Genomic DNA, 11,974 nt, shown 5'->3' with positions numbered 1-11,974 from the left:
AAGCATGTAGAATAGCAAATTGGTCGATGCAAGACTACTGACTTGCGTGAATGAGTGTTAATTATGGCTCGCCGTCAATGCGCAGGGCAGCCTTGGGGTGAATTCGCGGCCAAATTATTCTCCGATCTGAAGTTGGCGGGCACCCGACTTCCAAGGATTCGCGTCGCGTCGCCTGATTATGGGTCGATCAATGTTTTTAACCCTTTTCAACAACATTGTTCAAAACGCCAGACACAATTGCTCGGAAATTAAAGTGATCACTCTCACAATGGCCAATTACGGCTTACTCGTCTTAGTACCTGCCCTTATCACCATCCTTATTTTCGGGATCCCTTTGTTCTTGGCAGAATATTTCCCATGGCGGAGTCTGTGGAATCAGCGTCATGGCAGACCAACCGTGGTTACTAAATCATACAAAGGCAGGACTGTCCTGATTACTGGCGCGAATGGCGCATTCGGCTCCAGGGCTGCGAAAATCTTTGCTCACCGCGAGGTCGAGACTCTTGTTCTTGTTGACGTCAAGGATTGTGGAGGCGTCAAGGAGGAAATCGAGGCAGAGCTCAGTGAGATGAAGAAGACCAAGCCTAACATTCTGGTTTGGCAAATCGACATGATGTCCTTTGCAGGCTGTCAGGAATTGGGAAAGAAGGCACGCGAATTGAAGAGCCTTGATCATGTCTTAATGACGGCAGGGATTCTCGCCTTCAATCGCCGCGAGTCACCTGAGGGCTGGGAAACTTGTGGGTGTCTCCTTCTCTCTCCCCATCTCTAAGCTCTCCACTGCTTGCATGACAGCAACGGAACTCTAATAATTCGTCTCACAATAGCGATCCAAGTCAACTTCCTCTCCAACGCACTTATCGCGCTCCTCCTACTTCCACTGCTCAAATCCTGCCCAACAAATCCATCCCCTCCTGTTCTGACCTTCGTCACCACCTTCGGCGTGTATCCATCCTCCTTCACCATGTCCGTACCCAAGCGCGGCTCCTATCTCAAACATCTCAGCAACAACAAGGGCGGCATGGAGCAAGCGCATCAGTACGGCCGTTCCAAAGCCCTCCTTCTGTACTTCGCCCGCGAGCTGGCAGCCCGAGCCTCGGCCACCGCAGCCGCAGGCAAAGGCATGCGCAAAGTGACCATCAACAGCGCCGACCCTGGCTCGGCGTGGACGCCACTCACGAATCCAAACCAGGCCAAGTTGATTCCGAGGTTGATCATGAACTTTGGCGCTAGAGATCCACAAATCTGTGCCACTGCGCTGGTCAATGGAGTTTCGGCTTCAGAAGAAGGGCATGGGAAGATTATGCAGGATTTTGATACTGCGGCGTAAGTTCGAATGCCCTTACAGAGATCGAGTCGAGGTTCTAAGTCGACCTTAACTAATAACTGGATGGTAGGTATCCGCCTTTCATGGAGAGAAAGAGCGGCCGCATGGCGCAGCAGCGTGTTTGGGAGGAGACGAGAAGTGAGCTTGAGGCGAAAGTCCCGGAGGTCAAGTTTGTGTATGAGATGTTGGATAAGACGTTGGATATGTAAATGGAGGCATGGCTTGGAATTGTCACGCGGTAGTGGGCCTCAGAAGTAGGAGTCGGAGGAAGTACCAGCTAGCTAGCATTATCGAACATGTAGCTGAGCTCCTTCGTCACGCGCAAGATCACCCTCGGCGCCGCACGGATAGCCCACGGCATCGCAGATGATATCCGTCCGGGCTATGTGGACTTGAAAAGAGACTAGGCCCACGCCAAGGACATGGTTCGCAGAATATATCTCATGATGAGGCAGCAGGCTCCTGAAGACTTCGCCCTCGCCAGTGGAGAGTCGCGTTCCGTGAGGCAGTTTGTAGAGGCTGCCTTCAAGGAGATTGGTGTAGAACTCAAGTAAGCTTCGAGTCCCTCCTAGGTGCGTTTCGCCCTTGACTGTTTTGAGGCGACGCCTGCAATGGGTCTCGAAACCATCATTCAGATCACCTGCTGGAGAAATGGTGCAGGCATTTGGGGTAAATAATTTTGCATTCTCTGTGATGACCTGGGTTTGTTGGAAGAGGAGTACGTTTCTATTCCTTCTTGCAAGAGATTCTGCTGGAGCTTCGCTGTCTGTCGCGTGAAACCCCCCAACCCCGAGCAAACTGGAAACCCCCCCCCCGGGGGCCCAAATCATTGTCGGTCTGCCTCGTTCTTAAATTCCATGATGAAGCCATGGGTCATTTTTTCTGAAAAGCACGAAGTCAGCAACTAGTCCAGTCAAGAGCAGGGCAACCGCGAATGGTGCGGCCTACTGACGCTGTGCTCGGGATTGTTGTTTATGCCGCCCTTCGTTGCGAGCACGTATGGCTTTCCGTCGGGATCGAGGCAGTCAGTCCTGAACGCGATGATCCGCTTGTGGATCTTGCAATAAACACATTAGCCTGCCACGCATTCTATTTTTGTAATGGGCAGTAGGGCTTACCGCCTGAATGGTCTCGCGCGAGGCCGAAGGTTTGAAAGAGACGAGGAAGATGTGGGGGACTGTCATGGCTGTTGTTGAAGCGGAACCCGAGGACCGAACGACCAACCCAGCAATCAGGAAAAGCATGCTAGCAACGGCGAGAGTCGCCATGTGGACGAGACCCATGCTGGTCTTTCGACGTCTGCTTGGGATTAAGCAAGACGAGGCGGATATCTGGGGACAGTCTGCGGAGAAGAGAAGGTTTAGATCTGGGTGAGGAGGTTGGAGACGAAAGTGGGAGGATTCGAGAGTGATTGCTGGCACGGCGGGGCGTTAGTGAGGCTGTTCAGTGTTACCTACCTCAGCCTGGTGTGATAGAGCGTCCGTTGCCTCCCCTTGCAAGGCAACAAGCTCCCATCCCATGCTAAGGCAGCGGGGTGCCTCTGTGGGTGGTGCGGTGCGCACCGCTGTAGGGCTTTAGGGCGGCCTGGGCCCAGAGCCCACCCTCGAGATCCACCTCCCACGACCTGCCTGCCCTGGATCAGGCTGCACCTGCCTTATCAACCTACCTACCTACCTACCTACCTACCTACATTACTCGACATGTTTGACTGTTGAAGGCACATGTACTGTCACCTGATAAGCAGCCACTCTGACACTACCCTGCCACTGAAGCACCATGCACCTTCCTCACACCTTTTCACCGACCTCAAGATTCCATGCGAGTTCTGTGACACATCTCATTTGTCCTGCCATGAGACGCAATATTGGATGCGTCTCCCCTACTCACCTAGTCTGACTTCAACGCACCATCCGCCTTAAGATATCACAGTCTTAGGCATCACAATATCAACGACACCAATGGCAAGTTTCCTAGCTATCTAGCGACAGTGCGATCAAGTTCACCTGCAAGGTGTCTCTGCTAGGTCTCTCGCGAGGATACGGCGACATACACTGCATGTATGACGATGCCGTATGCCTACTGATTGTATGCACCAGTTGCGTATAACACTATTCTCGGAGCCCATTTGATTGGCTTCTCTCCACAACCCTCTGCACCGACATAAGTCTGCCGTGCCACAAGAATGTAGGAATAGCGTCAACTGCAACCGAAGAAGCCTGAAACGGCTACCCCATAATTAGGAGACTCAAATAACTGCTGGCAACCGCTCTAACTTTACACTCATTGTTGATTGGTTTCGCTTTCTTGTTCTCGCAAATTTGTGTTAATATAGCGCCCTGTTACTTTGAGGCCCGTCGTTTCTTTCCAACTTCTCCTAACGTTTACTTTCTCGAATCCCACTTAGCCCTTCTCAATCCTCGTTTATTTGGAAATCAACGCATAATTACACCATAGATACTTACAGTATTTCTTTAAGCAACAAGAAGATATAAAATGTGTCAAGAAAGCGAGAAACAGCCGTGTTGACTCCAGACTTGGTACTTCGTACGCTAGACAAAACCTTCGAATTATTGCATCCCTTGAGCGCCTGGATCATCGCTGTCTGAATTCCCGATGCAAAAGTCGTCGACGTTCGAGGCGAGGCTTAAAGGATCAAACTGGCTCCCAATGCCACGCAAGTCAAGATCCGGCTCGCGAGGACAGTTTGACTGCGAAATGACAGGGCTATGGTCCGGATCACCATTTCTTTTCAGGGGATTCTGGGAGAGATCAGTCCGCTGAGAAACCTCGACAAGAGACCGAGATCCTGTAGCACACACTGCATTGGAAAGTGTCGACTTGGGGGCCGGACAAGGGCTCAGGTCCTTATCGATGTTCAAGCTGTCATTGGTCAATATTGCCCAAGTCTGAAACATCAACCCTTCTCACCTGTCTTTGGTGGTCATCCTCAAAAAAAGTGAACCGGTTACGGGCAGAATACGAGTACAAGACAAAATCTTTTGCAGAAAAGAGAAGGATCAAATTGTGAATTAATAGTTTTTAGATCTCTAACATTTCTAGTTCTCACTTTAGGGACGTCAAACATGCTTGGCCAAACCACACTGGTAATTAGAAGCTTACCTGCACTGCTCGCTGCACATCTAGGTGTGCTGCTGGCTGCGCATCCAGGTGTGCTGCTGGCTGCGCATCCAGGTGTGCTGCTGGCTGCGCATCCAGGTGCACTGCTGGCTGCAAAATAGCTAGGAGCCCCTGCTTCTTGCATATCTAAAAAGGGCTTAGCCTGCACCTCGGAGCGCAACTGGTTGCACAACAGCTCTGTGTGTTGGCCTCCTTTTAAACAAGTGCCCCTCCTCTTAATCTGCGTCTCAATTTCCTCACTTGAAATCGGAACACCAAGGAAAAACGACCCCAACTGCTAGGCATGGTGAGTTTCTTCACTGCTACTAAAACCCTAACTACACCACACTTCCAAAAATGATTATTTCAGAAGTCTCTGGTCCCGAAACCCGACAAGCCTCTCCCAGAACAATTCCCAAACTTGCGTCAGCGACAGACAAGCAATGCTGTCATAATTCCTTTCCCGGCACACGAGCTAGGCGTTAGACGAGTTTTGTGTCCTCTTTAGACTTTAAGCACCGTATATTAGATCACTAAGCTTATCAAGAAGTAGGAACGAAATTCCCATCCCGTTAAACCCCACATCCACGATGACGACGATGATGGTTTTGTTGAATTTCGAGCTTTAAAGGCCCTCCATGGTGAAGGACCTAATTGGAATGCTCCTTTCTGGAAAACACACAAGGTATCTGAAGAAGGGTCCAAACGGCTCGTGCAGCCATTCGCCTCCCCATCAAACGATGTGCCAGCATGTCCTTCTCTCTGCTCAAAAACCACCTTCTCCGAAAGTCAAGATGGACAATCGTCGATTTCTCCTTGTCGTGAGACAATCCGAAGACCAGGCGAGCCCAAATCCTCGACTCATGAATCTCCGAAAGCACCCTGTACTGCTGCTCCGTCGAATCGAGGAACAGCACAGATACCAAAAGCAATCTCCCCTAATTCAGCACTCTCGGTAGTGCCTGTCTTACACCCTACTCATATCCAGAATATTCTTGATCCGAGACGTTTGGAAGCCCCGCCTGAAGCCCTCCTCAAAGGTCTCTGTTCCTCACCGGGTTTGCAATCTTGGTCTCCTTACCCAACAGGATCGATCCCGAAGAATCCTTGTTGTGAACTTGACGACCATGGATCAAACAATTCTCAGGATTCTCGTGGCGAGGATCCTGCCCAAGACGTACAAGAGTTTGAGTCGGATTGGGAAACAGTTACTGAAGGTTCCACTTCCTCTCGCTGTTCAACTCCCTCGCACGCCTTAGTCGGCGGTATGACCAGTTCGCCTCCTATTGGGTCTTTGCAGTCCGGCATTGTCCGTTCCCTTGCCTGGATTCTCAATCCATTTCCCATTACAGCTGGCAGCCTTCGGGCCGTCACACTTAACGACTGTATGGGGCAGGGGGCCGGGAGGTCCCAGTTTGGCACAGCAACAGACACCGCCGGGTCTTCTTCAAGCGGCGGCAGTAGTCAAACAGGAGCAGGCAACAAGCGATCCATCGGATCGTCCGACGGAGACCAAGGCCATGACGAGAATAACGATCAAGCTCGCAAGCATTTTAAAGGAGGGCAGACAGGAGCCGCCCTGGCCGGCCCAACATCGTCGAAAAGATTTGCTTGTCCGTTCCAGAAGCTGAAAGGACAGGCAATCCCCCACTGCTCAATGCCCAGCTACCAGAATCGTTCTGGGGGATACGAGACTTTCAGTCGTGTCAAGTAAGTTGCGGCTGGTGCCTCAATGTCTGCTAGTCTTTGCTTACACGTTGAGTTAGATCGCACGTCCTTAAGCGCCACAATCCGGCAGTATGGTGTCATCATTGTTGGTCTTTTTGCAAGACGGAGGAGGCAGCACGACAACACGAGTCGGAGACAAAATGCTCCACCGCTTCCTGCCAGGAGACCCTCATGGCGCCCCATCAAGTGGCTCACATTCGGAGGGTATTCAAGCACGGAACAGACGAGGACAAATGGTACAACCTCTTCGAGTACCTTTTCCCTCACCTTTTACCGACTATCTATACCCCATGTAAGTTCCCAGAATAATCGGCTCCTTCCTAAAATGATATAATCTAAGTACACTCCTCTAAGACTATGATCCTGTTCTGCCATATGCGCCAACTCCGTCGCAGTTTTCTCTGCAGAGCGAATCCAGTGGGTCTGGATCTACTGCATCTCAGGTTTACCGAGGTCAGGGATTCACCACGTAAGTACTTGTAGTAGTTACCCATGTTTTTTGCAGTCCTCTTATGCTAATTCCTTACTCTAAGTAGTAGTTCAAACACAGCTGCAGAAGACATACGCGACCCAGCGGACCTTGATATGTCGGCTGAATTTAGCAACGATGCATTGGCTATGCCCTTGTCCTACATCCCAGAAGACTCGGCCACGAACTCTGATATGGCCACATACGCATCACTAGCTGCAGCTGCGCCAATGCAGTTGTCAAGTGCCTCAGCATTCGGGTTCGAGAGCAACACAGAGGGCTTCATTCAGCCACAGCAGGCAACAGCACTAACTCCAACGTTGCCCAATTCGAACATTCCTGAAAGCCAAAATCAGGAGGACAACCCACACCGCCAAATCATCATGGAGCTACAACAAAACAATAAGCAACTCCGCAGCGAGGTGGAGCGCTACAGGCGAATAATTCAAGAAGCTCGCGAGCACACAGATCGGCTGAGTGAGCTGCAGGAAGGCTTTGCCATTGAGCTACTGTCATCACGACCAGAGCATCAAGGTAGAGTAAAGGAGCTTTTCTCTGTGGTAAGAGGTCTCAGGAATTCGTTGGGTTGACTCGTCTACAACAAGTGCCGGGGGCCTCACCTGGACGAGTCGTCAATAGAATAATTCCATCTACTTCCCCCTCACGTGCACTCAGTTTGGCATCTCCCCCCGCCTCTTCGCAAGCTGATCCAGCGCCTCTCGGACCATAGCATCAACATCGTAATGCCAGATCTTGTGAAACCGCCATGTAATCTCCCTCCCAAACTTGTCGGGATCACTCCCGCACTCCGGATCCTCCCAATGGAACAAGCTGCAGGCCTCCCGCGTCGCCCCGACCAGCCACTGCGTCCGCTCGTACCGCACGCTATTATACACCTCCAGCGCGTCGCGGCACAGCACCCCGACATCGCCCCGGCCACCCCTGCGCCCCACCTCGTCAACAGCCTCCAACAGCGCCGCCAGCACCAGCGCATCCTCGATGCCAAACCCCGCGCCGGACCCGAGGTGCGGACCCGCCGCATGCGCCGCATCTCCAGCAAGGCCGACCGCGCCGCGCACATACGACGGCGCCGGGCCCGCGAACGAGTCGAACACGGCCCACCTGTCAAGGCGGTCGGGCAGCAGGCCGACGATGGCGCGCGCCGTGGGGTGCCAGTCCGCGAACGCGGCGGCGGCGTCGGCGGCGGTGGCGGGCTTGGTGTGGCGCGCGGCGTCGGGCCAGGGGTGCGGGTCGCTGGCGACGGCGAGGACGTTGAGCGACGCGCCGTGGCCCACCGGGTAGGTTATGATGTGCGCGCCGGGCCCGTTGTACATGAAGCGCGTCGAGGTCCGGTGGTCGCCTATGGCGGCGCGGGCGGCGGCCATGGGGATGAGGGCGCGGAAGCAGGATCTATTGGTGTAGCCCGGGTGCGAGGCCGGGTTGGCTTCGCCGAGGAGGAGCTGGCGCGTGCGGGAGTGGATGCCGTCGCAGCCGATGACTGGTTCGGGTTCAGCATGGGGAGTCTCTGGAACGGAAGGGAGTGTTCTTTTGCCGTACCTACGTCTGCCCGCGCTGTCGAGCCGTCGCCGAAGGTGATCGTCACACTTCCGTCGTCCTCCTCGGCAATCGACCGTGCATCCTTCCCAAAACTCACACAGTCAGTCCCCACCAGCCTCCCCAGCTCCTCGACGAAATCCGACCGCAGGCACCCGCGGAACAGGCCCTCGCCGATCCACAGGCGGTAGACGACCTTGTCGGAGCCGTGGCCGTCGACCCACTGGAAGTAGTCCTCGCCGTTGGGCATGGCGACGGCGTTGAACGCGGCCAGCGCGCCGGCGCTCAGCCTGCCCAGCGCGCGCTCGGCGTTGGGACTCAGCCCCACGCCCGCGCCGACCTCGCGGAACGACGGCGATTGCTCGTAGACGGTGAAGCGCACGCCGCGCGCCTTCAGGCCGGCCGCCAGGGAGAGGCCCGTGATGCCGCCGCCGATTATGGCGACGTGAAGGCGCGTGTTAGGACCTGTCGGTGGCATTGTTTTGATGTCTTACTTTTCTGTCGTTCGTATTCTAGGGCTGAGTCAGTCGCGGGAATCGGTCATGTCTGAACACAAGCGGGAGGACACCTGATTTGATGTTTCAGTTCACCGTTCACCGTCTGATGTGCCACTGCTAATTTGGACCGCGCAGTAATTATCGGACTGCGTTGATGAGAAACTTGGAAGGAAGCTGACACACATGTCTGCCTCGAAGGATGCTGACACACGTGCCAGCCTCGGTTGGGGATGTCTGCGGACCCCCGGACAAAACTTTGGGGAAGTCTCCGGTCGTTGTCGTTCGACCTCCGCAAAATTAGATGATATTCGGCCGGCCGTGTCTTGTTGAACATTTCTGCTGCCGCAAACATCCTGCACGAGATTTACATCCAACCTCGGCTCCCGAAGCATTGGAAGGTTATCATCATCACGTCAAAATGGGCTCACAGACAAAAGGCCGAGTGCTTCTAACTGGTGACGGAAACCCTGTCCGAGCATGTCCCACACCAGTAGGATACACCTAGCTAATTCCGAGTCGTTTATGTAGGTGGCACCGGGTTCATTGCTTCTCATGTCTTGGACAAATTGCTGGACGAGGGGTAAGTGAGGGTGGTCCCGGTCGAGCGTGCCCCTTTTCTCTGCTGACAGTCCTCCAGCTTTCAGGTCGTCGTCACTGTGAGATCCGAAGAAAAAGGGCGCCGGTTGGTAGAATCGATAGAAGCGGCGTCAGAGGATAGCGTTTCTTTCGTGGTGGTCGAGGATATTGCGGCAGACGGTGCATTTGATGCAGTGAGTACACCACGCTAATACTCTCTTAATCCTTCATGAAAGCAGCAGCCTTGAGTCTAATGGCAACTCGTAAATAGGCCGTGAGATCAGACCCGCCCTTTGATTATGTCGTTCACACGGCCTCGCCGTACCATTTCAACGTCCAGGACCCCCTGAAGGATTTCCTCCAACCCGCCATCTCGGGCACAGTTGGCCTCCTCAAGGCTGTCAAGGCATACGCCCCGACCGTCAGGCGACTTGTCATGACCTCTTCGTCGGCAGCGATGATCAATCCAGGCAATCATCCCAAGGTCTACGATGAAAGTGTCTGGGCACCGTTGACCTGGCTGGAAGCACTGGATCCCGAAAACACATACCGAGGCAGCAAAGTGAGCGAGATTCAACCAACTATCCAGACAGGCCATAATCAAACCATCACAAGTAAACACTGACAAAAAAAAAACATCCAGGTATTCGCCGAGAAGGCCGCCTGGAAGTTCATCAAAGAAGAAGCCCCAAACTTCGACCTCGCAACCATCAACAACACCTACACCTTCGGCCCCCTCCCGCGCCACCTCACCAGCCTAGACGCCACCAACACGTCCAACCACCGCATCCGCGACATGGTGCAGGGCAAGATGCGCGCCGCCCTCCCGCCGACCAGCCCCGTCTTCACCTTTGTTGACGTCCGCGATGTCGCGCTGGCACACGTGCGCGCCCTGACCTTGCCCCAGGCCGGCGGGAAGCGATTCTACGTCGTCGGGGGTTACTTCTCCAACAAGCGGCTGGCGGATATCGTCAGGCGGGTGAGGCCTGAGCTGGCGGGTGTGCTGCCGCCTGAGGATGCTGTTGATGACTTACCGGAGGATGTGTATCGGTTTGATAACTTGAGGTCGAGGGAGGTGTTGGGCATCGAGTATACGGATTTGGAGACGAGTGTGGGAGATACGGTGCAGTCGATTGTGGACTCTGGGATGCTGTGATGGAATTTCTGTATTAATTGCTGGAGAGATAGGCTGATTACATGCTTTGCCACGAGGAACAGCCAGAGGGAAATCCTCAACGAGGTTGCCTTCTCCGCTGCCGTGTCCCCCTGGCAATGATCAAAAAGGCCACCGGACACTCTTCTATTCCTCGTATGACAGACGGAACACTATGTAACCATGCACCAACCCACAAAACTAGCCAGTCCCATCCCATCTCTTTCTACGCCGATTCTTGAATTGGCTCCCACAACCAAGCCGTCTTCAGGTGTCCCGGCGGGACGCCCATCTCCATGCTGCCCCAGACAAACTGCCACACGGGCAGCCTGTCATCCCCCTCGGGGGCTCTCTCTATGTCGTAGAAGCAATTGACCGCCATGTTACAGATAAGAGGGTAGTCAAGCCCATCCTGAGCATGCAGCGAACCCCCAGTTAGCTTAAGCTGGATCCCCCCAGAAAAAAAGAAAAGGAGAAAAAGAAAGAAAAGAGCAAAGCATCATCAACTCACAATCGAAGCAAACTGGTCAACATCCCTCGCAGGGCTCCCAGCCCGGCACGACCAGGCATGGTTCCTCCGCCCGTAGACGCTGTCGCTGTTGACGGGCATGTCCTCGTCGGAGAAGCTGCAGTTGCCCAGCGGGCTGCGCACGACGCGCGGGTACTCGTCCACCCTGGTGAAGACGGCGCAGTCCGACGCCGTCGCCGCCCCTGTGGCGTCGAGGCAGCCGACGGCCGCCGACGGCACCGCCGCGTCGACCGTGCTGCTGTTCAGCACCCGGATGTAGCCCTGGCCCGTGAACAGCTTGTTGGCCTGCGCGGAGGCCGTGCCGGAGAGGGCGGCTGCGACTGCGGCTGCGAGGGCGAGAACGGTGGGGCGGAGCATTGTTGGTGTGGTCGGTTGGTTGGTTAAGTGAAGTGAGAGAAGCTCTGGAGATCTGGCTTGTAACTGTGTGGGTTCAGGGCTGGTGAGTGTATCTCTCCTTGGCCCTCTAGAGGAGGGATGTCGTCCGGCCTTTATGTAGATCCCAAAGGGACGTGTGACCGGGATGGCTGCATCAAGTTCCGTTACCCGGAGCTGTCAGAAGATGTTAGATCCTGACAAAGATAACAATAAGCTAGGATGTTGCGTAGCATCATCACAAGGGCGGGGGGGGGGGGGGGGGGGGGGGGGAACCGGAAACACCATAACCAATTGGGCCGGCAAAACACCCGCCCCCCGGCCCCCGTTCCCCAAAAGATTGATCAAAAGGCCCCACGGAAAAAACCCCCCCCCCCCGCCCCCCCCCAGGATCAGGAATCAGCAGAAGCAATTGGTCCGTCAAATCTCCCGTCCCCAGTCCCCAGTTCCCCAGAAGCTTGATCCAAAGGCCACACGTCAATCAACGCCTCCCATTCGCGGTGATCCCCACACGTCAGGCTCTTCTGGATATTAACCCGGCTATTGGAAACAAATTGCCAATTGGCCCGCCCCCGCGGGCTACTGCACCGCCACTTATATTACCTAGCAAATGGCTGCTCGTGGGCAGTCTCGCTACCAGGAAATCCCCAAA

At 54.5% G+C, this 11,974-nt stretch overlaps 6 protein-coding genes across 6 annotated transcripts; 3 read left to right on the top strand and 3 right to left on the bottom strand.

Annotated features, from left to right (window-relative positions):
* Positions 1 to 268: 268 nt before the first annotated feature.
* Positions 269 to 1,536, top strand: QBC33DRAFT_455460 (uncharacterized protein; the record flags this gene model as incomplete). The annotated part of the gene is made up of 3 exons (XM_060424772.1): positions 269 to 740; positions 828 to 1,326; positions 1,398 to 1,536. 3 exons carry the CDS (start codon positions 269 to 271, stop codon positions 1,534 to 1,536), a joined length of 1,110 nt encoding a protein of 369 aa, XP_060281616.1.
* A 617-nt stretch (positions 1,537 to 2,153) lies between these two features.
* QBC33DRAFT_590790 (uncharacterized protein) lies at positions 2,154 to 2,691 on the bottom strand (the record flags this gene model as incomplete). Its single annotated transcript, XM_060431626.1, has 3 exons — positions 2,446 to 2,691; positions 2,276 to 2,384; positions 2,154 to 2,209 (listed from the first exon to the last, which is right to left on the bottom strand). Exons 1-3 carry the CDS (start codon positions 2,608 to 2,610, stop codon positions 2,154 to 2,156), a joined length of 330 nt encoding a protein of 109 aa, XP_060281615.1. The 5' UTR covers positions 2,611 to 2,691.
* Positions 2,692 to 4,712: 2,021 nt separating this feature from the next.
* QBC33DRAFT_544227 (uncharacterized protein) lies at positions 4,713 to 7,296 on the top strand. Its single transcript, XM_060428428.1, has 5 exons — positions 4,713 to 4,751; positions 4,998 to 6,154; positions 6,211 to 6,464; positions 6,527 to 6,641; positions 6,709 to 7,296. The coding sequence occupies exons 1-5, from the start codon at positions 4,749 to 4,751 to the stop codon at positions 7,229 to 7,231; spliced, it is 2,052 nt and encodes a 683-aa protein (XP_060281614.1). The 5' UTR covers positions 4,713 to 4,748; the 3' UTR covers positions 7,232 to 7,296.
* QBC33DRAFT_140839 (uncharacterized protein) lies at positions 7,085 to 8,903 on the bottom strand. The gene is made up of 4 exons (XM_060422110.1): positions 8,764 to 8,903; positions 8,199 to 8,707; positions 7,262 to 8,139; positions 7,085 to 7,189 (listed from the first exon to the last, which is right to left on the bottom strand). The coding sequence occupies exons 2-3, from the start codon at positions 8,671 to 8,673 to the stop codon at positions 7,313 to 7,315; spliced, it is 1,302 nt and encodes a 433-aa protein (XP_060281613.1). The 5' UTR covers positions 8,674 to 8,707; positions 8,764 to 8,903; the 3' UTR covers positions 7,085 to 7,189; positions 7,262 to 7,312.
* Positions 8,817 to 10,614, top strand: QBC33DRAFT_544219 (NAD(P)-binding protein). Its single transcript, XM_060428427.1, has 5 exons — positions 8,817 to 9,147; positions 9,221 to 9,272; positions 9,330 to 9,462; positions 9,540 to 9,830; positions 9,912 to 10,614. Exons 1-5 carry the CDS (start codon positions 8,994 to 8,996, stop codon positions 10,422 to 10,424), a joined length of 1,143 nt encoding a protein of 380 aa, XP_060281612.1. The 5' UTR covers positions 8,817 to 8,993; the 3' UTR covers positions 10,425 to 10,614.
* Positions 10,615 to 10,647: 33 nt separating this feature from the next.
* QBC33DRAFT_590780 (uncharacterized protein) lies at positions 10,648 to 11,533 on the bottom strand (the record flags this gene model as incomplete). Its single annotated transcript, XM_060431625.1, has 2 exons — positions 10,933 to 11,533; positions 10,648 to 10,833 (listed from the first exon to the last, which is right to left on the bottom strand). Exons 1-2 carry the CDS (start codon positions 11,305 to 11,307, stop codon positions 10,648 to 10,650), a joined length of 561 nt encoding a protein of 186 aa, XP_060281611.1. The 5' UTR covers positions 11,308 to 11,533.
* Positions 11,534 to 11,974: the final 441 nt, after the last annotated feature.

The sequence above is a fragment of the Phialemonium atrogriseum genome, assembly GCF_030411735.1.
Source record: "Phialemonium atrogriseum strain 8032-3 unplaced genomic scaffold QBC33scaffold_19, whole genome shotgun sequence".
In the NCBI taxonomy this organism is placed as follows: Eukaryota; Fungi; Ascomycota; class Sordariomycetes; order Cephalothecales; family Cephalothecaceae; genus Phialemonium; species Phialemonium atrogriseum.
This window is presented reverse-complemented; position numbering and strand designations above follow the sequence as displayed.